Source organism: Malurus melanocephalus, unplaced genomic scaffold, assembly GCF_030028575.1.
Source record: "Malurus melanocephalus ecotype Western Australia unplaced genomic scaffold, MMel_1.1 scaffold_94, whole genome shotgun sequence".
NCBI lineage: Eukaryota > Metazoa > Chordata > Aves > Passeriformes > Maluridae > Malurus > Malurus melanocephalus.
In genome coordinates, this window is record NW_026623326.1 from 2141921 (window position 1) to 2165790 (window position 23870).

A 23870-nucleotide genomic window follows, 5' to 3' on the forward strand; every position below is an offset into this window, starting at 1 on the left:
GCTGCTGAAAGAGGTGGCCAGCTGCCTAATGTCTGCCATCACATTTGCACATCTCCCTCCCCAGCACTATTTAATCTCAGATGCATGTTCATTGGCACCTGCACAGTGACTTCACTAAAATAGCTGCACTCCACAAGACTTTCATTAAGCAGCTGAGAGATGAATAAACTTTTTCATAATTTATTAAAATTTAGCCACGCTTTAGTCTGTGCCAACCTGACAACAAAAGGAGGTTGTCCAAGGGYTTGTAGTTTTAGTCAGTGCTTGTATTGCTTTCAGAAGAAATGTATGTATATGCAGGTGAGCTAATAAATCCCAATTCCCATTGCTATCAAGTGGGTTTGGGTGTCAAGACTGAGGTTTCTTAGCACAACAATCAAGGAGTGATAGGGCCTTGTAGAACAAAAACCATAAACTAAAATTGAGCTTTTCTGCCCTCCTGTGCCAGGYACCCTGGAGAGATGAGACATGTAGGAGTGTTTTGTCTCCACTGGTTGCAGAGAGGGGACAAAAGAGTTGCAGATTTTAAATWACTGAAGTTGCACGAGTGGGAGATGCCATCTAAGTTCAGTTGGAGTTGCAGTTGATCTATGGAGAAAGGATGGGGAATGATTTGTTCCCCCCTGCCTCCCTCCCATATTGCCTGTAACTCCACATGTACCTTGTGCTTAACTGCATTTATTAAATATGTATGTACAGGGAAGGGGGTAACTTCTTACATCTGCAGTAAGAAAATCAATTTTCTGGAGCCTTTAAGACCGTAGATGGCCTTAGAAGGAGGAACCAACTTTAAGAGTATTGTAACCTATGAACTTCAGTTCTTCAATGCTGTTCCCTGGTTCCAGCCTTGGAAGTGCTGCAGGGAGCTGTGCAGCCAGAAGTGGATGGCAATTCCATGCTTGTGTGACACGGCAGCACTTGCTCCCTGCCCTGCATGTGGCCCTGTAACCCTCCTGCTCCCCTTCCACACTCCTCCTGTCTCAGAAGCTTCTTCACTGACCGCCTGGTTTCCTACTCCCTTCTCATCCTGCTAACTTGCTTTTCCTTTGCCACCTGSTGTCTTGCAGTCCTCTTCTTTGCTAGCTGCTCGGCAGAGCTCCGCCGATGTCCCAACTGCTGCGGATCTTGTCAGTGCAATAGAAAAGTTGGTCAAAACTAAGCTGGTAAGTTTAGTGTTGTGAAAACTGTGTACACAGCAGGCCCGATATGACTCCAAGGAAGAGCTTTAAAGACTACCTCTTGCTCTGGTTTCTGTGCTTTCTRCCTTCATCTGCTATGCTTTGATTAACCCTGTGTGCTCTGCTTCTCAGTAGTGCCCAATACTTTGCTCCCCTGATGTRGTTGAAACCTACATCTCACCTAGGCTCTGTGCTGCACAGTCAAAAATCACTTGTGGAGCAGGCTTTGCAGAGCAGGAGCTACTGTACTGTACACTTTCTGGGGTCTTRTTGGTATTCAARTATTTTACACGGTGRGATGTTTTGTTTGTTTTGTTTTRAAGCTTGTTCTGAGGCASAGGAGTTTTATTACCCAACGTGAATTTGTTTGGTGTTCTGGTTTCGATGAAAAGACCCTCTAAAGAGGAGAACCGCTTGAAGTACCACYGCTGTGCTTTAATTTTACAAAGATTGATGTGTCACTTTTAATCWGCCTTGTCAACTCTTTCTTACAGGGAGTGGAATAAGCAATAAAAATGCTCTGGGATTAATTTGTTCAAAAATTTCATATCGTGCACTCTCACTGTCTGATCCCATGTCTGCTGGACAAGGAGTAAATCCTGTTTGATATCTTGGCTTCTTTTAAGTTTTCCCTGAGCAGTTCGAAATGTTAATATCAAAGCTAAACCTTTTTCTACATGTCCCAGGACCTCTAAAATTAGCTAAAKGCTTTCTCTGCACAAGTTTAACATAACTGACAAGCAGAGACATGATGAGCCTACAAAGGTTKATTTCCTTACATCTACTGGAATGATGAAGAGAGTAAAAAAAAAAAAATTAAAAGCTCACTGTGATCATTAAATTACGGCAACTCTGAGCAAGCATTTTTATCTAGTGAGTAATTTCCAAGGGTTTTGATATTTTCTCAGTTTGTGATGTTGTACATGAGGAGAGTCAGCGTTCATGGGATGCTTGATAAGGAGTGAGTGGTAAYGGAGCTGTCTGCGGCATGGGAAACCAAGAAGGCCATTCCCAGAAATTCACTTAAAATAGTTTTATTCCTTCGAGGGACTAACAAACTGAGAAGTATTTCATTAATCCAGTTAGACATATTTTTTGGATGGTGTTATGTTTTCTCTCCCCTGCGTGTAGTCTATTAGACTATTACAATTACTTTCCAGGGATTTTGGGGAAACTTTAATTATTATGGAATGTTACTGTGTGTCCATCTATTTATTTTTGTGTTTCATTTTACTACAAGAATTCCCCATTCAGCTTTTGGCAGAGAAACTTTAACCATGTGCAGCCTAACAATGGTCCTGATTGAGATGTCAGGATATTTCCAGGCTTGAAATAATTTGGAAGAGTTTTCTTTTCTCAGATCTACTGGAACATCTTTTGCCACCTTCTAACAAGAGGATGACAACTCTGCTTTAATGCTTTTTTTGTGGGGTCCTACACCAACCTAAAACTAGTTTGGTTGTGTTTCACGAAATCCTGCGGGAAAGTGTTTCTGAATACTCTGTAGTGTTGTTTGCAGGACTGACTTGAATGCTGATGCTGGAGTTGAAGGCAAATTTTTATTCTATTGTTCTTTGGGGTTTTTTAGACCCTTGAAGGAGGATCYTACCGAGGAGGCTTAAAAGATGCCACTGGCTGCTTAAATGAAGGAATGACGCCTTCAACTCCCCCACGAAACCTTGAAGAGGAACAAAAAGCCAAAGCAATGAGAGGCAGGATGTAAGTTGTGTGACTGGTTCTTTCCAAAATGTGTACCCAAGGAGGACACAGCTGGAATTGACAGTAAAATTGTGTTCTGCTTGCTTTTGGTTTTTCTTAACATGTAAAAACACTCCRTAAAAGCACTTACACACTTCATCATCATCACTCTAAAATGTTCAGCTTTTACACCAGATAGCAAATTATCTATTGCTGTGAAAGCCTCTGAAGAGCTTAACAGGTATTACTGAGATGTTTGCATTGGTAATTACTGCATTGCCAGCRGTGAAATCAGCTCTCAGAGGGGGGATATGTGGTTGACCTTATTAGCTACCTTTGAGAAAAAGAACAGAGAATCCCACTAGGATTTTTTGAAAGAGATAGTAYTTTTTTGACTTCATTATTAGTAAGGGAAGGGACGGGATTCAGATGCATGTGGTGGAAACATGCCTCTGAAGAGAAAGTTCCATTTGGAAAACCCTCATGTTCACGGTGATGGGGGAATAAAGAAGCAGTGACCGGTCATGGAAGTTGTTTTTCAAAATTAGCTGTACCCTCCCTTAAATTTATGAAAAATAATTCTTATTCCTTCAAAGCCCATAATGATTAAAGCATTTTCAAATGCATGTTCAGCTGAAAAACACAGAGAATTGGAGAAACAGAATCAAGAATTGCATGAAATAAAGTTGAGGTAGCTGTTTTCTGTGTATCACCTCCTACACCAACAACAGTAACTGCAACAAAATTATCAAATGGTGCATTGGGGGGAAAGGTCACGTTCTATGCAGCTCTCACAGGAGTATGATAAGGTGAGAGGTAGAAGAAGAGCAGCCCATTTGGGAAAGATGCCAAGTCAGGGGAGAACAAGGAGGTGGTTATGAGTAGAAGAGGAAGTAGGAGCCAGTGCYACAGTCAGTGAAAGCCATCGTTTGCTGCTGCAGTTTGTTGTAGGAAGCCAAAGAAGAGATACAGAGAGGGACTGGAGCAACTCCCAGCAGCAGACAAGGACATGGCACTGGATGTGTTTYTGAATGGGAGAAGTTTTCTGCTAGGCAGCTGTCAGCCTTCCCTCAGGGTGCTTCTCTGCTCATGTCTCCTAAAATCTCCTCAGTGTTGCAGGATTTGGAGTTGCTCTGGTAGCAGTTCATTAATCAGGTGACTGGAAGCTAACTGCAGGTTGCAGTTCTAGTGCAGAGACCTCTGCCACTGTAAGCACAGCTACAGGAATGCTTCTGRCAGGGGGACTGGCAGCCTATTACGTGCAATTAGTAGCTGCCAGAATTCCTAAACACTAGGATGTTTAGGAGCACCTGCTAGTGGCTTTCAGCACAAGACATCTGTCTCCCCACCAGCTCCTTTGTGTCTGTGTTCAGTGTCTCTGCAGCTTGCTGGCTTTAATTCCATAGTCATGTGAGGCAGCTGATCTCCCAGCTCGAGCTGTGACCCTCCAATCCCCACAAAACAGCAGCTGAACCCTTGCACAGGCATGGCAGCAATGTCCTGTGTCCCTGGCAGCACATTAGCAGCAGTTTACCCTGCTGTTAGGAAACGCTTTGTTCCATTAGGCTTGGTTGCTGCATTTCTATGAGCAGTGGGACAATAATGTTACTGAGTRTCACTGTTCAGTGTAGTTCTAATASAGACTTACCAAAATATGCAGATATTCAGGCTTTATCAGAAGGGAGGAGGCTCTAACCTTGTTCCAGYTTGTGCCAGTTTAAGTACAGCAGTGTAGTTCATACCTGCTGGTAACCAGGGCACTTTCCAAGTAACTTCCTGCTTTGCCCCTTATTATCAGAACAGAGGAGTGAACTGGAAGTTGTGGCTACATGYATCTTAGAAACCTTACATTTGGGAGTATCTTTAAGGTGCTGCATCAGGTAGGCTCCAGAGAATGGGTAGAGGTGGTCAAGGTTGATTTTCCTGCYTGGTAGGAAGAGGGGAGCTGAGAGAATGCTGGTGCTGAGTTTTAAGGTAAGCACTGGAGGTGCAGACCCTGGATCCTGGTAGAAGTGTAAATTGGCAGGTGTTGTTCACCAGAAACATGGTTGCTGCGTTAATTTTTAATAAACACCCTCCTGCCTACGTTTTCTGCAGCTTTATGCACTCTAAATACCTGCTGCTTCACTTTGAGAGCAGAACGTGGCCAGCTGGATCCTCGCAGTAACCTCGTAGGTGGGAGAGGTTCTCCCCATTCYCTCTGCAGCTCTCTGTGCTTGAGGGAGCAATGCAAACAGAGGCAGTGCCAGCTGGAAGGTCCCCTCCCAGCCCTTCTCCCGGCAGAGGGGACTGTGGAGCCTGTCCCCAGGGCACRGTGGCTCAGGCAGCCACTGCTGGGAAAGAACAGCCTCTTGCCTTTTGCCCCACACGTGTTTGCTGCCAGGCACAGCTTGGCAGAGCGCTCCAGAGAGCACAAGGGTCTGCTGTGGCTGCTGCCAGCCCTGCCTGCTGCCAAGGGGGGCTGGATTTCACTCTCCCACCAACAAGAAGTTGTTTGACCTTTTTGTGCCACATGGCCAAAGTRTCGCCTCTGCTTTGTCTGAGCAAGGGAGCCCAGCAGGAGCAGGATTTATTTTCTCAATAGCCTTTCATAGCTGAGTCTCTCCTTGCAATGCCAGACTGCTTGTTCTTTTCCCTCCAGGTATTTTAAACCAGGCTGTTATCTTAGCACTGTTTGCCCTCAGCCCTATCACCTCGAGAGGGTCAGTCTGGTGATTGATGTGGACAGAGCAAGATCAGACATGAAAGCACTCTATCTTGTTAGCCTTGTTACTGCTGTAGCAAACCTGAGCACAGATGGAGKTTGTTTGTCATGTGCCAAACATATGTATTGGTGTAATTGAGACACGAACTGTCTGCAGCAAGCTGTAACTTTTTGAAATTGTCCTCGAAAGAACACTATGTGATTAGTCAGTTTGACTTACTGAGGAGGGGCTTTTTTTAGTTGYTGTTGTTTGTATGCATCAGGCCTTCATTAGATGACTCCCCTACCCAGGGTTATTAGCTSTGAAATCAGAGCTAAAACATTCGACACCCACACACAGACTACCTACTCTGAAAGAGTAAGCTCTTAGTTATGATGGGAGAGGGGATTTRTTTTCCAAGTGTTTGAAACTTCCAAGTTGAAACTGAATTGATGAATCTTGGGCAAAGCCAGATAGAGCAGGGCAAKAAACCCTCTCCTGCTTGCTGAAAATGGGTCAGGACATGTCTCCATCGTTCTCTGGGGAGCTGTGTAGGGGATGGGAGAGGAGATCAGGGAGGGGTAGTTCAAGGTACAGGCAGCTGTTTGTGCCTCTGCTCATGCACCATCCTGATATGTGGAGGACAAAAGGGATAGCAGGGAAGAGTGGCTAAGAAATTTGAAACTACTCTGACCTCAAATCTGGCATTTTTGTSTGTTACATTCCACGGAGCTCTGAGTGAAGGGTGAATTGTGTTATGTGATCTGGATGATGATGGGGTTTTATGGTGAGGTCACATGTGGTACAGGAGCAGGCTGTAACATCAAGGAATATGGTCAAATACTTGTGTGTTCTGTTTTAATTTAGGTTTGTCTTAAATGAGCTGGTACAGACTGAAAAAGACTACGTCAAAGACTTGGGAACTGTTGTGGAGGTGAGCTGAAGCAAACCCTGCTAGGCAGAATGTTTTCCCACTAAAAAGCACCATGCTGACAAGTGACAACAAGAAAAAATACAGCATGAGAAACAAACTGCTTTATTTTGCAGTCTGCTTCCATGGTCCCCTTCTCATGTTGACAGAAACAAGAAGAAATGCCTTTGGAAACTATTTTTGTTTCCATCTAGCAAATGTTGTATTTTAGGTTCAACTCCAGTGTGCAAAGGTTTTTCTTGGCTACTCGACTTGTGAAAACTCTTTTTGCTGTAATGYAGCCTTGGAGACATTGGTGGAGAATAATTTATGCTCCTATCACTTATTTCATGCTTTCTTCCCATCATATTGGATAATGGTAGCACATGCATTACTTGAGTTTGCACCTGGACTTATATCCTGTGTCTGAGTACCTTTCCAGAAGCTGGGACAGGATTGAGGTCAATGTGTGGCCCGTGAATTGTTTTTTTGCAAAACAGCCTCAGATAAAAGAGAGTTTGGGGATTTTTTACATTAAAAAACAGTCCTTTTTTCATTAAAAAACAGTCTTTTTTTTTTTAGCTTCGACCTGTAAAGATCCTGTGATCCCTAGGGATATCTGTCAGATCCAACTCAGTGTAGGGTTCAGTTTTTTTCCCAGCACGAACTCAGAACTGGAGGCATGTGATTCACTAGTGGCATTGACTAGTCCAGGGAGAATTGCCAGCCTATCTAACAGCGATTTTCAACAGCTTTCAAACTAGAAGACCTTTGTGTTGTGTTCTGTTTACATCATGCACCACTGGCAAACCTGACAGGGCTGTCGTGTTCCAAAGGCTTACAAAGAAACTCTCAGGAGGTGCGAGAAATCCCATTCTTGTGACTCTTTAAGCTTACTGCTTGGCTTTGTGCTCCCACAAAATACTCATGGTGATGAATGGAAGAACTCTGTACAGATTCTGCTTTCTTCCTTTTACCAGAGAAGCCAAGAGCTTTGATAAACTACTTTGTTTAACTTTTATCTCCCAATTGCACTTGTCACTTCAATTACGTCTAATAATGGTTTGTGTAAGTACTGCAAATATTCTAAACAAATTGGTTAAAGTTTTATTTTAAGCAAACTGTGTAATTTAAAGTATCTTTTTGGGTTTCTGGTTTTAAATAGTGCAAAAGATATTTTAAGCATTTTCAGTGTAAAATATCATTGACATTAAACTTAAGCTCCTTAAAAAAAGAAGAAATATTTATGCTCCCCCTTCAAATGAACCCTTTGCTGATCACTGATCCTTAATCCTGAAGGGCTTCATGAAGAGGATGGAAGAAAAAGGAGTTTCTGAAGATATGAAAGGGAAAGACAAAATAGTATTTGGCAATATTCACCAGATCTATGACTGGCACAAAGAGTAAGTGTTTGGTTTAGTTCCCCTTTAAGCACCTTTCTAACTACTGCCAGTGCCATTCCTTGATGAAGTGTGAGGATAGGAGTTTTCTCTACATAGGGACACATAGGGAAGAATTCCCTATTTTTAGTTCTGAGTATCTGGGTCAAGAAATCTATTTAAATGCTGATGAATGTAGCATTTATAGAGGATTGAGTTATGGAAGCAGCTGTATCTAATGGTAGCAATGGGGATTTTTATTTGGGACATCTGTCCAATTTGCATCATTTTTGAGGTTCTGGGATTTCTTGGGACCAGAYCATTGCAAGCATGTCCTCTCACCAWATTTAGCTACTGTAGCAAATCCATGGAGGCATTTGAGACTGAAATACAGAAGTCAAAAAGAAGAACATTATGGACAGGGAGATCATTGGGATTTGCCTACCAGACTGAAAAATCTACCGGTATTTCTGAAGTTTTTACCTTAAGTTTTAGGCATCCCGGTATATTCCTGATAAGGGCATTTGAGCCAGAATGAATGACCTCCCCAAAACTGCATGTCAAGATAGAGATGGTGTTTATGAATTCCTGTGACTATTGTGAATTACATATTATGATTTATTATGAAATTAGAAACAGTGACAAACAGAATGTACCACAACTCCACCAGCAAAACATGTTGATTTGTTTATTCCGGTGGATGGAAACAAACACGTCTTTTTCACATTGACCAGTACTTCAAATCTGCTCATGCAACTGAGAACTCCTGGTAAAGAGGGAGCTTTCATAAGCTGAGTTTTCACAAGTATTTTAGTAARTGGTAGAGTTTTACTTTGGGAGTTCTCAGTGAAGGATAGCAGCTCTTGCAATTAGATAGTGATCAGCACTTTCTGAAAATTGAAACCACTGTCACAGTGAAGAAGAGCAGACAGCTTGCAAGGCAAGACCTCCCCATTTCACAGCCCTCTTCTAATGCTATAGAAATCCCACCACTAAGGGCTGAAGCCAAGCTTACCTTTTCATTTATTTTTGAGTTCTGTAGCTAAAATGCCACTGATATATCTGAAGGATGATTGGTTTGCTGCTGGGTTGACCCAAGGAAGCATTCTGAAGTATTGATGTCCTTTCTTTCAGCTTTTTCCTGGCTGAACTGGAAAAATGTCTTCAAGAACCTGACCGTTTAGCACAGCTTTTTATTAAGCATGTAAGTAGTTTTATTTTTTTGCACTTTCTCTGTTGTACTATAGTACTGTGTACTGTATTTTGTCATTTAGGGTGCGATAGCTCCTTTTCAAAAACACCTGTTTGTGTCGACTCAATACTTATCTAAACTGAATTTAAACATAAAGTATCCCTATAGTTATGCATTTTCAGTGTGCAGCTYGATTGCACTAAGGCATTAATCACTGTCTTCTTGCAGACAGCTTATTTGGGGGACAAAACTGAAGTGGCCAAGGACATCTGCCAAAATACAATTATGGCAGGTACTTGCCAACTGCTACAATTTACATGTTCATGAGATATTAGCCAGAGTATAACTCTWGAGGAAATTTCAAACCTGTCAGTGTGGGTATAACATCTCTCACTGGCCACAACTCAGAAAGCTCTCCTTGCAGAAATGCACAAGTGGAGAACAGAACCTGTTACCACTTTTCTTTCCTGCTTCAGCGAACTAAATCTTTGATTAAACCAAAAATAAGGAAGACCAAGCAGAACATGATAGCAACTTTCTGCCACCTTTTAATAACAGGAGGGTGGCCAATCTCTCACGTGGCTGCTGTGCCTCTTGCCTTCACAGGAGCGGCGATTGCACATGTACGTGGTGTATTGCCAAAACAAGCCCCGCTCTGAGTACATCGTGGCTGAGTATGAAACCTACTTTGAGGTAAGCCTGGCTCMTTATACATTACTGCTGCTTACAGCTCTGAGCCCAGGTCAAGGAGACTCTCCTGGAACCTGTGGGGTTTGCCTAAAACAAACTCTTGAAGATTTTCATGCTGCACGTGCTGCTGAGGTCTCTGCCTAGGGAGAAAACATTATTTAATTGCTTTCAGTTTCTCATATAGTTCATTTCTAATAAATATTTAAATTTTTACTAACTGTGTGTGGCCCTCAGAGTACCACAAATGCACTTACTTCTGATGCAATGAAGTAAGTCTACAAACAACAGGGGAGGTAAAAGCTTTTGGAGCTGGGTGTTGCCTCTCCAAAATCCCCAGTTAACTTTGTGTGTTTCAAGAACTGTTCAGTACTGGGCACATTTTGATAGTGATGTGAAAGAAGGGAAAGATGTTTCCTTTCACCCCAGGGTGGGAGGCATGTTCTGCAGGGTTTATTTGTGAGCTAATCCCCGCTGCAGTGGAGAGAGTGACCCTCAGACCTTGCAGGGCTGCTCGGTCAGCTCGGAGAGGGAGGGATCCTCCCTTTCCAACGCCTTCCAGCTCAGCCATGGCTCTGACCCAGGCCTTGCCTAAATAGGAGATGCCAGATTTTTAAATCCTCAAAAATTCTCTCTTGCAAACAAAAGATTAAGGAAGACCAAYTTTCTGTGGAAATAAGTCTCTGCTGAGACATTTTATCATGTCCTCTGTCTTACTCTGTGATTGTTTACAATTGTTTTTAATCCTCATTTTTTAGGAGGTTCAGCAGGAAATAAGCCAACGGTTGACCATCAGTGACTTTCTGATCAAACCCATTCAAAGAATAACTAAATATCAGCTTCTTCTCAAGGTGAGTGACAAAATACAATTTGGATTAAGCTGTAATCTGCATGTTGCATTAGATGTTGTTATTTTAAATCAGAYTTAGACTAATTTCTGTCCCAAATAAAACAAGACTTTTAAAACAGTAGTCTACAAACAACACAAGAGGTAAAAGCTGTTAGAGCTGGGTAGTGCCTAGACTGGATATAGTGCAAAACTGAGGAATAAATTCATCAAATTAAGAGGAAAGAGGGGCATTTTTCACGGGTCTCTGTTACTGTAGGCCGAGAGAGCAGAAGGCCACATCTGTGCRAGTGGTTTGTTATTCAGAACAGTAAACAGATTCTGTTTCTTAAAATTTTCTTTTGGAATTTTTTTATAGAAGGATCCACATCAAATAGGAATTTTCTTCTTCTGTAGTTTCAGAGCAAACTTTCAATTTTTTTTAATAGAAATGAAGATACACAAGTGTATTGCTAAAGTGTGTCTTTGGTGCTGAATGGCATCCTTCTAGCAAATGCTGTAGCCTCCATTTCTTAATATGTCTTCAAATTAGCTGAAGAAACTTACTTMCAGAGTACTTATTTGTCTTAAAATTTGGGGAGCCCACCACAACTTTTTTTGCCAAGTTGCCTGACCACTCTGGTTTATGCTGACTTATGCATTATGACAATTATTCAGCATTTTTGAAAATTCATCCTGAGCGGTCTGAAGCCAATATCTAAAATCAGGCATGTCTGATCTCCAGCAGCACCAGGGCTAAAAGGAAAACAAAAATCCTCATGTGTGTGTGTGGTCTTGTGGCTTAAGACATGGACCAAGTAAGCATTCCCAAGGGCTAAGCCCAGCTTTGTCTTTTTTGTGATGTTTTCAACGACCATCCCCACCCCTTTTCCATATCTCTAAAGTGGTTATGACATTCAGCAATCTCTGAAGATGAGTTTATTAATACTAGCAAGTTTCTTCTCAGAAAATCACATGCTGAATATCMTTTTTCCTTTTCAAACTGGTGCCTTTTGTTCTCTCTTTTCTGAAGTGCCTTAATGCAAACCTTTCTGCTTTCTCCAGGACTTCCTGAGATACAGTGAAAAAGCTGGTCTGGAGTGCTCCGAGATAGAGGTACATTTTCATGCCCTGGACAATAGTGCTAATGGGACTTTGTATGGAGGAATGAAAACCCCAGTATGCCTTTGACAATAGTTGAAGGTCCTGCTGCTAYTCTAAATATGGTATTTCTCTTCGCTTAAATCAGAATTAAAAGATGATGGCGCAGTCCTGCATTTTAGTCCTGCACCATCCTCTTTTAGACATCTATTCATGAGGGCCTCGCCATGAATCACTGCAGCAATTGTGCTATTGAACTTCATTATCTGACACTGTGCTTCAAGGAACCCTCTGRTTCTCTTGTAATAATGCAACATCCCTTTTCCTCAACAGAAAGCAGTTGAATTAATGTGCCTTGTACCRAAACGTTGCAATGACATGATGAACCTGGGTCGCCTCCAAGGCTTTGAGGTACGTGTTAGCTTGTAATGATAACTAGGCAAGGGAAATTGTTTTTCTGTGATTGTCTCTACGATCTACCCAAACTGCTTACCTCGGGCTTGTTCTTCTGCAGGGCTGAGCTGCATGCTTTGGTGAGGGTTCAGAGAGAGGGTGGTCTCGCACCTCTCACTCTAAACTTGTGACAATCTATCGTTTCTTCAGACTGTGAGGTCTGTAAAAGCTTCTGCAAGCTTTAATGAGACTTCTTGTATCTATTACCAGAGCAAAATAAGTGATAAACCAGCCTGCTCTGTCTTTTAGTAAGGTCACCTGGCATTAACACATTAACAGCTCCCAGCGAGTTCAGCAGCATCCAGGAGGGGACTTGTGAGTTACAACCCCACAGGTTACAACTTGGGGCTTGTACCTAAGCCAGTGTAGGCTTTGGTGAGAGGTGTTATCTACAGAATGAATTAAGGTTTGTCTTACTGTTATGCACTGCAAACAGGCAGGTCCTGATTTCTGCCCCTTCAGAGGTGTTGTGTCAGTGACTGCTGGTTTAGGGCATGGTGGAGAGCTCGTGGCTGGAGCTGTACAGTAATAAATTGCATAACGAGAACAGGGTTTGAAATGAAGTATACAAAACAGTCTGCTTGAGATCTCTTGCTTTTGTTTTTTTGTGCACAATCAGTGGCAATGAGAGCAAGGAAAACCTGTGTTATTTGTCTTCAGCTGAGGGCACGACCTGCAGGATTGCTGCTTTGRTAATTTAGAGGGGATGTGTCTCAAATGAATGCAGGGCTGCCCAGAAAATTTGGACTGCAGAAAATAGAGCATATCACCTTGTGGCATCACGGTGGGTCGAGTGTAATGTTTGTGCCTTGTCTGCTCCTCAGGGCAAACTGACAGCTCAAGGCAAGCTGCTGCAGCAGGACACCTTCTACGTGACGGAGCAGGATTCGGGGGTTCAGTCTCGACCCAAGGAGCGCAGGGTGTTTCTCTTTGAGCAAATAGTGATCTTCAGTGARCTCCTTAGGAAAGGATCTCTAACCCCTGGCTACATGTTCAAGAAAAGCATAAAGGTAAGGAAAGCAGAGGGAGAAGCTTGTTCTGTTTAATGATCATGTAAGGGTCATCCTGTCATAGGGGGACAGCAATGTGCAGAAAACATYTGCATTTTCAGTGGATCAGAAGTTGTTTTACACCATCTCTAAATAAACCAGTGGCTGTCTAAATGTACTCAGTAATTTTTACAAAGAACACAGCCAGGGCAGGTCCTGTATCATTCATAACTCTGAATTAGCAAATATTGCTACAAAACCTGCAGAAGTCAAAGGAAGCTTATAGCAGTTGCTTTTATGCATAATCATAAAAGGCAGGTGAAGGTACAGCATCCAAAACACTCATTTTAGACCAAACTTTAAATCAATATTAAGCCTTTATATGATATTACTGGAAATCCTCTCTCTAATTTGGAGYTCTTGGTACAAATATGGATGTTGCAAGAATGTTTCAAAGACAAAACCRCACATAGTTCTAAAAATACAGATGTGAGTAATTATAAAGCCAGCTAAATTATAAAGAGAGTTTTAAGAAATTAATTTTGGTTTAAAATAATTTGTCCAGATTATGGGGCTGGGGCTAGAAGTAAAAACTGAAAATAACCAGGGGAAATACTTCTTTCTTTGTTTAACAAATGCACAGTTAACCTGTAAAATGGAAAATGAAGGCGAATGAGTGCTGCACATCTGGTAGAACAGCCTTTGCTGTGCCTGCAGAAAGAGCAAAATCACTAATCATTTGAATTTCTGGGTCGTTCAAAGCTGAGAAACCAGTCTGGGATTGATTTCTTTTTCAAAGATACAGGTTAAGAGACATGGGAGAATGCATTGTTTTTGCTGTAAGCTTTAAATGGTACATTAACATGAAACAGAAGAGAGCACTATCAGCCTAAATAATGCATATTAATGTATATAACTAAACAAATTTATGGTAAACGGCATATTTACTGAAATGAGATCATCTTCTTGGCTGATGGAAACAGCAGCATTTACTGAAAAGCCTACATCCATTTGCAAGTTCAATATATTTTATACTTTCCAACCGAATAATAGCCTGAAAAGGGAAAGCCTAAAGTGTRCAAATAAACAATCATCTTGATTTAAATGATCAGCTTTGATTTTATCTTTCTGCTGATTTAAATCATTATTAAAATTGGAGATGGAAATAGTGTGAATCATTTTTACTTCAGTTTATTGTATATATAACAATGAGGCTTTTATCTGCAGGAAACAATTCCTGAATTGTATATTGTAGATAAAGAGAGAAAAATAAATCTCTCCTAATGTCAATAAAATTAGCTTGCCTCAAGGGTATGAGTTGCTTTTCTAGTTAAACAGCCTGCGAAAGGAATGCTGTTCCCATTGCCTGAGTTTAAAATTTTCGTGTGATGATTTTCCAGCCCCTTTTCTTCCAYTTGGCAAACAGCTCATTCTCCTGTTGAGTGCCTGTGGGATCCCTCCTGGCCTCATGTGTGTCTCCCCCACCTCAGCATGGGCTTTGTGTGCTCTCACAGCCTCCCTCCCAGCCCCCACTTCAGCTTGGGGCAGCTTTTGTGATTCTGTGTTTCCCACAGAGCAGATCTGTGGCTCTCCATGGAGCCAGGAGCGTTCCTGCATCCCCGAGCTCTGCACATCCTCAGCTCCTCCTGAGCCTCCACCTGAGCCAGAGCCACAGATTCCATTTCTTTCCTCTGTCCCAGCCACAGAGTCAGAAGTGCACATGACTTCAAAGGCAGCTGTTCTGGTCTGTCGGGGAGATGAGATTTCCAAATATTGTTYTCCAAGGTCTGTCACACCCAAACTGGGACAGAAGCTCCAGCACAATGTCCTGCATTAACGAACCCTTTCTCATCTCCCTGAGACACAAATAGGAGGTTAGGGGGCTCTAATCTGCATGTCTTTACCTGGAGTCATATCAGGATTACTTTGGCTGTCAGAGGAAAAAGACCTCAGATCAAGAGGAAGAGCACTGTCTGGGCTCACTGTCTGTCCCTTTCCTTGTCCCCGTGTTAGGGGAGTTCCYGCAGGTCACTGTAACTTCCCAGGGACCCCCAGAAGCAAAGGAACAGGGTAATTCCATCTTGCAGTTTTGTTACTGGACAGTTCTGTGGTGTAGAGTGGGTGTCTCCAAACCTTGACAGACACTCTGAACAACTGGAGATTAACTTCTTCTGCGGACATTACTGCCTTGGTGTTCAGAGGTGTCTGCTTGTGGCATGAAGACTCTTCCTCTCTTGTTTTTTTTGGGATTTTTTTTTTTTGAGAAGCTGTGTCAACCTATTCTTGTTTACTATCCTGATTATCTCAGGAAAAGCTGAATTTATGAGTACACTTAAAACAGAAGCCTCACAAGGGTGGGACAGCAGTCAAAATTGCCATCCGTGTGATTTCCAGAAAGARTATCTGTGGCTACAGTCAAGTGAAGTGATTGCAAACGGATGAGTCTAATCTGCTAGAAATAAGATCTGTTGGAGCATCATGGGAGAATTTTTTTTTTCATTATATCCCTGTGCACAGTCCATTTCATTTTTAARATGTGCTAATGGCTGAGATTTTCTTATCAGAGGATAAGAAATATAAACACTTATTATATACACTTATTTTTGGAGGAATGAGAGACTATATTAACAAATTAATATGAATATTTTTGCTCTATTTATGGGTTACAGTAAATTTTAAGCACACCAGTCAGGTCTGTGTTACCTTAAAATAGAAGTTGTAATTCAAGACAAGGCRGGTGGATGTCTGGTACATCTGTCAGAGCTTTATTAAGCATCACATTTAAGATTTAGATTTATCTGSGTAAATCTAGATGGGACAAATTCTTGTGATTATGATCTAACAGTTTGTTATTGGACTCAATTATTTTCAGGAACATTTCACAACAGTTTTGATTCTTGTGTAATGTTAACTCATGCTCSCTGTAACATGCTTACCTTGGCTTGTTTCAGATGAACTACCTTATCATTGAAGAAAATGTGGACAATGATCCCTGCAAGTTTGCTCTAATGAGCCGGGAAACATCAGAGAGAGTCATTTTGCAGGCAGCTAACCCAGAAATTCAACAAGCTTGGGTACAGGACATCAACCAAGTCCTGGACACACAAAGAGATTTCCTAAATGGTAYGTACATGGTCTTTGTTCTGTTTCCCAAACTGTGACACCAAATGGGATTTAGAATGTCTTTGTTTTCTCTATGAGAAAATTACTGAGTGACTTTTTTTCATAGCAAAAATCCCAGGGAGAAAACTCCAGTGCAGTCTGCCTGTCATTGAGCAGTGGGTCAGTTGGTGTCCWGAGAGGAAATAGGAAGGAGTYATAATTCCATAAATAGGAAGGAATYATAATTTACTRCTGGTCTTTGAACAGAGAYYACCWCAGTGCCACTGTACAGAGGTCTCTGTCTGCCCAGCACTGCGTGGCAGGAAGATGAGAGTGGGAGAARGGACAGGCCAGCCTGACTGGAGCTGCAGTGTGGCCCTGGAGCCCACGCTGAGAGGCTGCTGGAGCCCCATCCTGCATTAGGAGCACAGCCTGGCTTCATCAGCAGCACCTCGTGGGCTGGTTGGGCAGCTCCTGGCTCCCTCCTGGGACAGCTGCTGGGTTCCTGTTCAYGTTCCTGTCTCAGGTCCCTCAGCGAATGTTTCTTTTGTTGCTGGTGCTTTCACAGTGGGGTTTGCAGAGCAATTGGGTTTTTGTGACTTGGAATAGAAACGGCCTCACACAACCATTGTGAAATTATTCCTTTAATATGCTGGTGAGATGAACAGTCTCAGTTCTCCAGTTTGACCRGTTGGTACCAAAACTTGATGGGTTTATGTCAGTACAGTTGGCTTTGAATGAGGAATTATTAGAAAAAAAATACGTTTCACTAAGCTACAGATTTTTTTTTAAAAAGCCTTGTGAGAACTCCACAGACACTAATGCAGGGTTTTTCTGTCTCTTCTGTATCTTTCTTGCTTGTTCTTTTTATTTTTTATGTATTCCCTCTTATCTTCCAAGGACTTACTGCCCTATGAGCCTCTTTTTCTRCTGAGGCATCTTCATAGCCCCTATTCAGCCTATCTTCTGTGAGGCCAGCAAGCAATTCGATGGGTTGGGAACATAATCATCACTATCCCTAAAGCAAAAGTAAAAATAAATTTATATTAAAACACAAGCTTAAGGATTTACCTTAAAACTATAAATAAGATCCAAGAAAATTATATCGTATCCAGTAGAGCCTGTCCAGTCCAGAACATTTTAAGTGGCTTTTAGAATGTAATCTTATTGAGGCTGACTAATCTTTAAATATGTTCTTTAGCTTTGCATTTCATTAAAGCAGATTTTTTCTGTCCTTAAAATCATATTAAATCCACATTGAGTCAATGCTGCATAAACTTAATAAGAAAACATTCCCTTTGAGTTCTTGCCCAAGCTGTCTCTGATTTTTCTCTCTTGACCAGGGAAGTCTTAAAGAGTAGGGGCTATGTACAGAGCATGGGATTTGCATCCRAAGTTCATTAATGTAAAATTGTAATAGTCAAGATTTTAATATTTTTCCTTGGAAAAGTAAAAGCTGCTAAGCYTGAGAAACAGTCTGTGCATCAAATGATGGGCTGTTGTGACTGTTCCTCAGGAAGCAATTTGTAAAGAAAATATGTCACTGCTGGATATGTTTCACAAGGAAAATGCCATTCATCTGTACCTTTTTTTAATCGTATTTTGTGGGGGGGGGGAATTGAGAGAGAAAGAGAGAACATRCAAGTAGGTGAACACTGACTTTTGCCAGAAGCTTCTAAGAATACTGACGGATGTTTAACAGGAGGCTGGAACCTGGCATGACTGTGGGTAGTTCATGGTGGAATTAGTAGTGGACACTCAACTAATTACCCTTCAAAATCACTGAGCACAGTAGATTGTTTCAAGATGGAYTGATAAATATCCATTCAGATCTTGCTGCTAAAGACCTTGCAGTAATCTACTGTGTACAATAGAAAAATGTCACTGTCAGAATCATTGTCAAAGTTCTCCCCAGCCTTCCTTGCCCTCTGTGGCTGATCTGCMGCAGGACCAAACCATTTCCAGCTGCAGCTGAGGTAAGCAAGTGAAACTGGCAGTCACTGTGGCATAAATACAGTCTGCTTTTGTGATAAGGGTCACCACGCAGGTTTTGGAGCCAAGTAATCTTCCAGATTGCTACAGATCTRTGTTTGTGTCCTTCTGAAGAAAAYGTTGATCTGGCATCTTCCTTGATTTTTTTTTAGTCATTTGTTCTTTGGTGATTAAGTGATTTTTTGAGTTGAATTCTTTGAGGATGAAGTGATTTCTTGAGTTGTCCTGCCTTTCTTAGGAAAGGGAGTGCTAGAGAGTGTGCTGTATGGCACTGAGCTTTTCTGTTTTTCTTTCCTTTTCATSTTGTTGGGAAAGACATTCCTTCTGTTGTGGTTCCCTGGTGGGGCTGATGCTGTGACATTATGTCCTCTGTCTGCCTCTTGCWAGACTAGTCTCTCTGCATTCCAGTAGGTTTAGTCTGGTGCATGTACACAGTATTAACTGACTATAAATCATCTGTTTAAAGCTGCATGACATGCGAAAAACCAAGCCCATAGATCTGGGGCTTGTAGTCTGAGCCCAGCAAATCTTTCTTTTCTCATTCACTGTGAGTCCCACCCCTGATCCCTTCTCCTCCAAACATAACAAATTATTTATTTCTTTACAATCTGGAATTTTTATCTTTCCTTTTCCCAGTGCAAGATCTCTCTCCATGACTATAAAATCTACTCTCACAAGCARACTCTTTTTTATGGCTTATGAAGCTGTTTAGTGTTGCCTGTTGGGTGTTTTCTGGAGAGGTTTGGACTGCTGGGAATAATGTCTTGGTGCCACCTATWCTTCCTCACTTGCTGGCCAGTTCCAGCAGTTCATGTAGAAAGCACATTGAGAGCCCAGTTGCAGTGCATCATGTCTGAAGAGTATTTAGTAGTTACACTTTCTTGGGAGTATGCAGATGAGACTTAGAGGTCTTGACCTGTGTTTTCTGATGTTAGCAAAATTCACTGTGCTGTGCATCTCTTGTTCAGAATTCCATTTATTTTGACTACAGGGTGTGATCCATTTGTGCGATTTTAAAGAAAATGAATGCAATTATATATGTTGTAAATGGCAAACATGTTATCTCAGTTACTGTGTTGGTTAGAGAAGCTGTTCTTCACAGCTTGGAGTGTTCAGTTCATGCACAGTGTAATGTGTCTGTCCTATTTAGCCATGGACACGCTGTGTGTTTCCATGGGCATCATCTCCCATTCTTGTTTGGTTTGCAGCGTACAGATCCATTCTGTTTGAGCCATCCCAGCTGTTTGAACACCTCTGCAGCCCTGGTGAGGCTGCTGGGAGCGTGTGGCTGATTCCTGTCCTCTCTTGCAGCGCTGCAGTCGCCCATCGAGTACCAGCGCAAGGAGAGCTCGGCGGTGCTGCGGCCCCAGGCCGGCAGGGTCCCYCAGCCCAACAGCCGGCCCCATTCTTCCATCCCAGTAGGGTCTGAGAAGCCTTTGAAGGCTACAAGCCGTAACCCCTCTCTCCCACCCCTGAAGATATCTACCTCCAAYGGCAGCACAGGGTATGAGCACTCACAGCCCGGAGACAAGTATGAACAAAGCAAGGTACTGAGCTCATCYAATAAAACATGATCTCACAGCACGTGTCGTATACGTGATCCGTGAYGTTAGCTTTAATTATCAGCTAATCAGGTCAACGGGAATCAACAAACTGAAGCCATGGGGTAAAACGTGATTGGGGATTAAACAGCTCATGCAAGAGCTCTGGCATCCACAYGGATGGCACTTCATCTGGGAAACAGACAGAGCCTGACCCTGGAGCACTSATCACAGTGTTTGTCAGGGCACTGTGCTTGCCGATCTGGTGAACTAGATATCCATTTGCAGTGCTGGCAGAAGCAATATTCAGGCTTCTCTTATATCTGTTCTCTAATATCTCTAATAACCACCCATTCATGAAAAAGCCTGTSGTGGGGAAGAGTTTAGACCTCTTCCCACGTAACAGGTCACAGGGTGTCAGCTAAAGGTTATAATTTGTATACATGGGAGCTGCATACAAACCACCGAAGAGTCAGTGGCYACCAGCTGTGTTTGGACCCTGCTGCTAACAGAGGTTGACCAAAGCCACTTTCAGTATTTGACTGTGAGTATTCACTCAGCTTCTWACGCTGAGCCTTCATTGGTCTTTCTCTCCCTTTGGCTCAGCACAGGCCATTCATCTGTAACACCCAGCAGATGAGAACACCYGGGGCCCAGGCATTAGCAGCTCTGAAATCTGACATGAAATAGGAGACTGGTTTGTATTAGGTTACTGCCACCTTTCAGATCCTTAAAATCTTTTTTCTGCCAATGTGAACTTCAAGTGTTTTGTGTCTTTCTCCCTGGTCTGGCTAGGCTGGACATGAATAGTGGGACCGCTGCCRGAAAGGGCAGGTTCCTCCGCACTGCCCGCTCACCGGTTTGTGTTGTGTCCGTTTTCAGACTGATTTGGGAGGGTGCAATGGGACCTCTTCCATGGTGGTGATTAAAGATTACTATGCACTGAAGGAGGATGAGATCTGTGTGAATCAAGGAGAGGTGGTTCAGATCCTTGCTATCAACCAGCAGAACATGTTCCTGGTGTACCAGCCCGCAAACGACCACTCTCCAGCCGCTGAAGGATGGATCCCTGGCAGTATCTTGGSTCCCCTCCCTAAATCCACCACAGATAATAGCGATGGAAGCATCAAGTAAGTGCCATATTGGCTTCACTGGGAGCACTATGTGGATATTTTCAGGAAAATAAATAAATAAAAATAAACAAACCCAAATGGTAGGGAAATCCTGCTGATTTTTATCTACAGTGCCATTGGAACAAGCTGAGTGGTCAATCCGCAGCRTCGGGCAGCCATGGTGGATAGCTCGGGTTTTGCTTATTTTCATTTTGTGGGATTTTGTTTATACTTTGGAGAGAAATTAAACCATAGACGGTTAAAGATACGCTTTACGTGACACCATTTTACACCAACATGGACCTGCTTGGACTGGACTTATATTTATGTTGTATTAAGTTACTAATCTATATATTGGTTATAACAGCATCTAGATTAAAAAAAAAAAAACAACAAACACAAAAATCCAGGCTCTGTGTTGGACTGAGGTTYGCTTCTCAAGGAGGAGAGATTTTGTTGTCTATGGCAATTTCCTTGTACAGCTTGTATCTTTTTTTTTTTTAATTTGTTTTGAGTTTTTTTTCTGTTTGCAGTATCTTTTGTAATATATTTTTTTGTTTGCAAGACCCCCATCCAAGTACATTCCTGTATAAAGTATTTTGCACTATTTAAAAAAAAATGAAACAAACTCATATTGATGAAGTCAGATTGTGCAATATAATGGATAGTCGCAATGTTCATCATTGTACCTGTAATGTAACTAATTTTAAATGTACTATTTTAAATATGTAAAATAAATTTTCACCATGAGCATGTTTTAATGAGGTAAAAGAATTAGTTTGACCCTTTTTTTGTTTGATTTTGTTTTATTTTGTTTTYARTTTTGTTTATAATATTTTGTTGCTTATTTAACAAATGTGTGGATATATATTTTTCTTTTCTGATTTTTAGAAATTTGTCAGTCTGAAATGACTAATGCAAGAAAGTGGTTTTTTGGTATTAAATACAGAAGGTACAACCCTCTTTTCAGTAATACCTGTTGATTTATTTTAACTTCTAAAATGACTAGATGGTAATGCATGATGTATGCTACAAACTGTGTTACCTTACACAAATACCTCAAGGTGCAGAATTGAACACAAGGAAGGATTTTGTGACAGATTCACTAAAAATAATAATCTGATTTCTGCTGCCGTTTCAGTTAAGAGAAATGATGGCTTTACCTGTCAGTCAGTAATGAATGCTACCTGGAAYTGCATGTTAAGCCAAAGGAATTGCTTGGCACATCTCTTGCACATCCGCCACGGCCATTCCCRGGTTCTTCTCTAGTCATAGATTGCAACCACACACCCTTTGAATCAATGACAGTACCAGACTCCTGGCCAGGACTGATTTCATGGCAGCTGTACAGTAAAATTCTGCATCAAATTCTGTAGGCAGAGGCATTGTGGCCGAGAAGGTGTAACAAATTTTAAAGACACGTGAATCGCACTTTTCTCTTTCTGACTGCAGTGACATTTAAAGTCCTAAATGACGTTTTCAGACTCAAACAGCTAAAACAACCCTGAATACAAAGCTATTTGAATAATAGGAGTCCTATGAGTAAAAAACAACCTTGGAGCCTTGATATCTGCAACYCTACCTAGTCTGCCAGATCACAGTGACTAATTAGTTTAAGTAATAAAACTGTTTTTTCTGTGACAAATACTGTACACAAAATATATGGTTGATCCAGTAGTGTTGGCACCATGAATCATTCACCAATAGGTCAGGGAGTCCATTAGCCATGTTCTTAACTCTTATGTGCCCTAAAGGAAAACATAACAGTTCTAAAGTGTTGGATAACTTCCCCTGCTCTGCTCCCACTTCTCATTTGGACCTTCTCCAGAAACTCCCAAATACCAGTGAGCGCTCAGTGCCTGTCTGAGCCCTGCAGGGTGCTCTGGTGCTCAAACACGACTGCCCAAACAGACTGAGTTAGTGCAGACTCTAATCCTGGTTGCAAAAGCAGCTGTCATGCCCCAGTTCAGTCTTGAAGCAGCATTTTCTTGTTCTTTAACTGAGCTATTGTGTAGCTCCATCATGTGCTGAGGTAYGAGCAGGGAGCGCGTAGGAGTCAGACGCAGTGTTCACGGGGGAGCGTCGGCTGTGTGGGGCATCCTGTGGGTCCTACCTTGCTAACATACTGCGTTTTATTGGCATCACAGGTGATCCCTGGATTTCATACAACTTCCTTTGTAAAATGTATCAAGGTACTGTAGACGTGACATGTGCCAAACATTGGGCTTAAACATGCAAATCAAATTTGCATGACTTAAAGGTGGGCAGATGCTTTGAACCTGGATCCCAGCTCATCACACTGCTGTTTTGAGAGCTTTATGCTTTGGACAACATACCCCTCCCCAAATTCCCCCCCAACCTGTACACTATTTAAAGCAAATGAAATCCATATCAAGAACTGTTTKGGTTTTTCCTTAATTTCTTATGTCTGCTTTGGTATGCAATTCTGTTGTCAACACAGCATTGCTCTTACAAAGGGTGACATTGGTCTTTTATTTTTTTTTTTCCAAGAATAAGGCCATAGGAGCAGTAATAAGAGGTGAAAAATTTACTGGAAATGACTGATGTCCTCTCTAACTGGATTGGCAAAGTCAAATGGGAAATTCTTGGTCTTGAGAGGCACAGCAGAGCTTGTCATTCTAGGAAATGACTTATCTCCTGGAAAGTTAATAATGCAGCTCCAATTTATTGAGCTGTTTGAGCAACATGTAGTGAGCAACAACTTGAATTTCTTGGGTTTTTAAAATTTGCTGCACTGAGTAATCTATTAGGACTATTCTTATGTATTTATGTTTGTTACACTGCTTTTAACCAACACGACCGAGGACCAAATTGGTCTTTAAATGTACCAAATTAAAATAAATTTCTATTTGTGGCAAAGTCCCTGAAAACAGATGACCAAGTTCTAGTTGCCTGTGCTTCCATCATGGACWTTTTTTTCCTGCTCCATGCATTTAAACAGCAAGTGTGGCACAACATCTGCTTTGCAGAATTCTTTGGTTTGGTTTTTAACTTCAACTCTCATT

At 41.8% G+C, this 23870-nt stretch overlaps 1 protein-coding gene across 9 annotated transcripts in view; it reads left to right on the top strand.

Moving 5' to 3' along the window:
• Window positions 1-23870, top strand: part of KALRN (kalirin RhoGEF kinase) — a 464979-nt gene that overhangs the window by 415788 nt on the left and 25321 nt on the right. For 7 of the 9 annotated variants that reach the window (XM_057368576.1, XM_057368577.1, XM_057368580.1 and 4 more), the window contains 12 exons: window positions 2767-2897; window positions 6428-6494; window positions 7770-7873; window positions 8984-9053; window positions 9648-9734; window positions 10487-10579; window positions 11620-11670; window positions 11989-12066; window positions 12933-13118; window positions 16049-16220; window positions 19503-19738; window positions 20615-20862. In XM_057368576.1, the coding sequence (XP_057224559.1) occupies window positions 2767-2897; window positions 6428-6494; window positions 7770-7873; window positions 8984-9053; window positions 9648-9734; window positions 10487-10579; window positions 11620-11670; window positions 11989-12066; window positions 12933-13118; window positions 16049-16220; window positions 19503-19738; window positions 20615-20862 (1523 nt within the window). Of the gene's footprint in view, window positions 1-2766; window positions 2898-6427; window positions 6495-7769; window positions 7874-8983; window positions 9054-9647; window positions 9735-10486; window positions 10580-11619; window positions 11671-11988; window positions 12067-12932; window positions 13119-16048; window positions 16221-19502; window positions 19739-20614; window positions 20863-20976; window positions 21818-22991; window positions 23328-23870 lie in introns of those variants that run through there. The other 2 variants (XM_057368583.1, XM_057368582.1) reach the window with 2 other exon arrangements.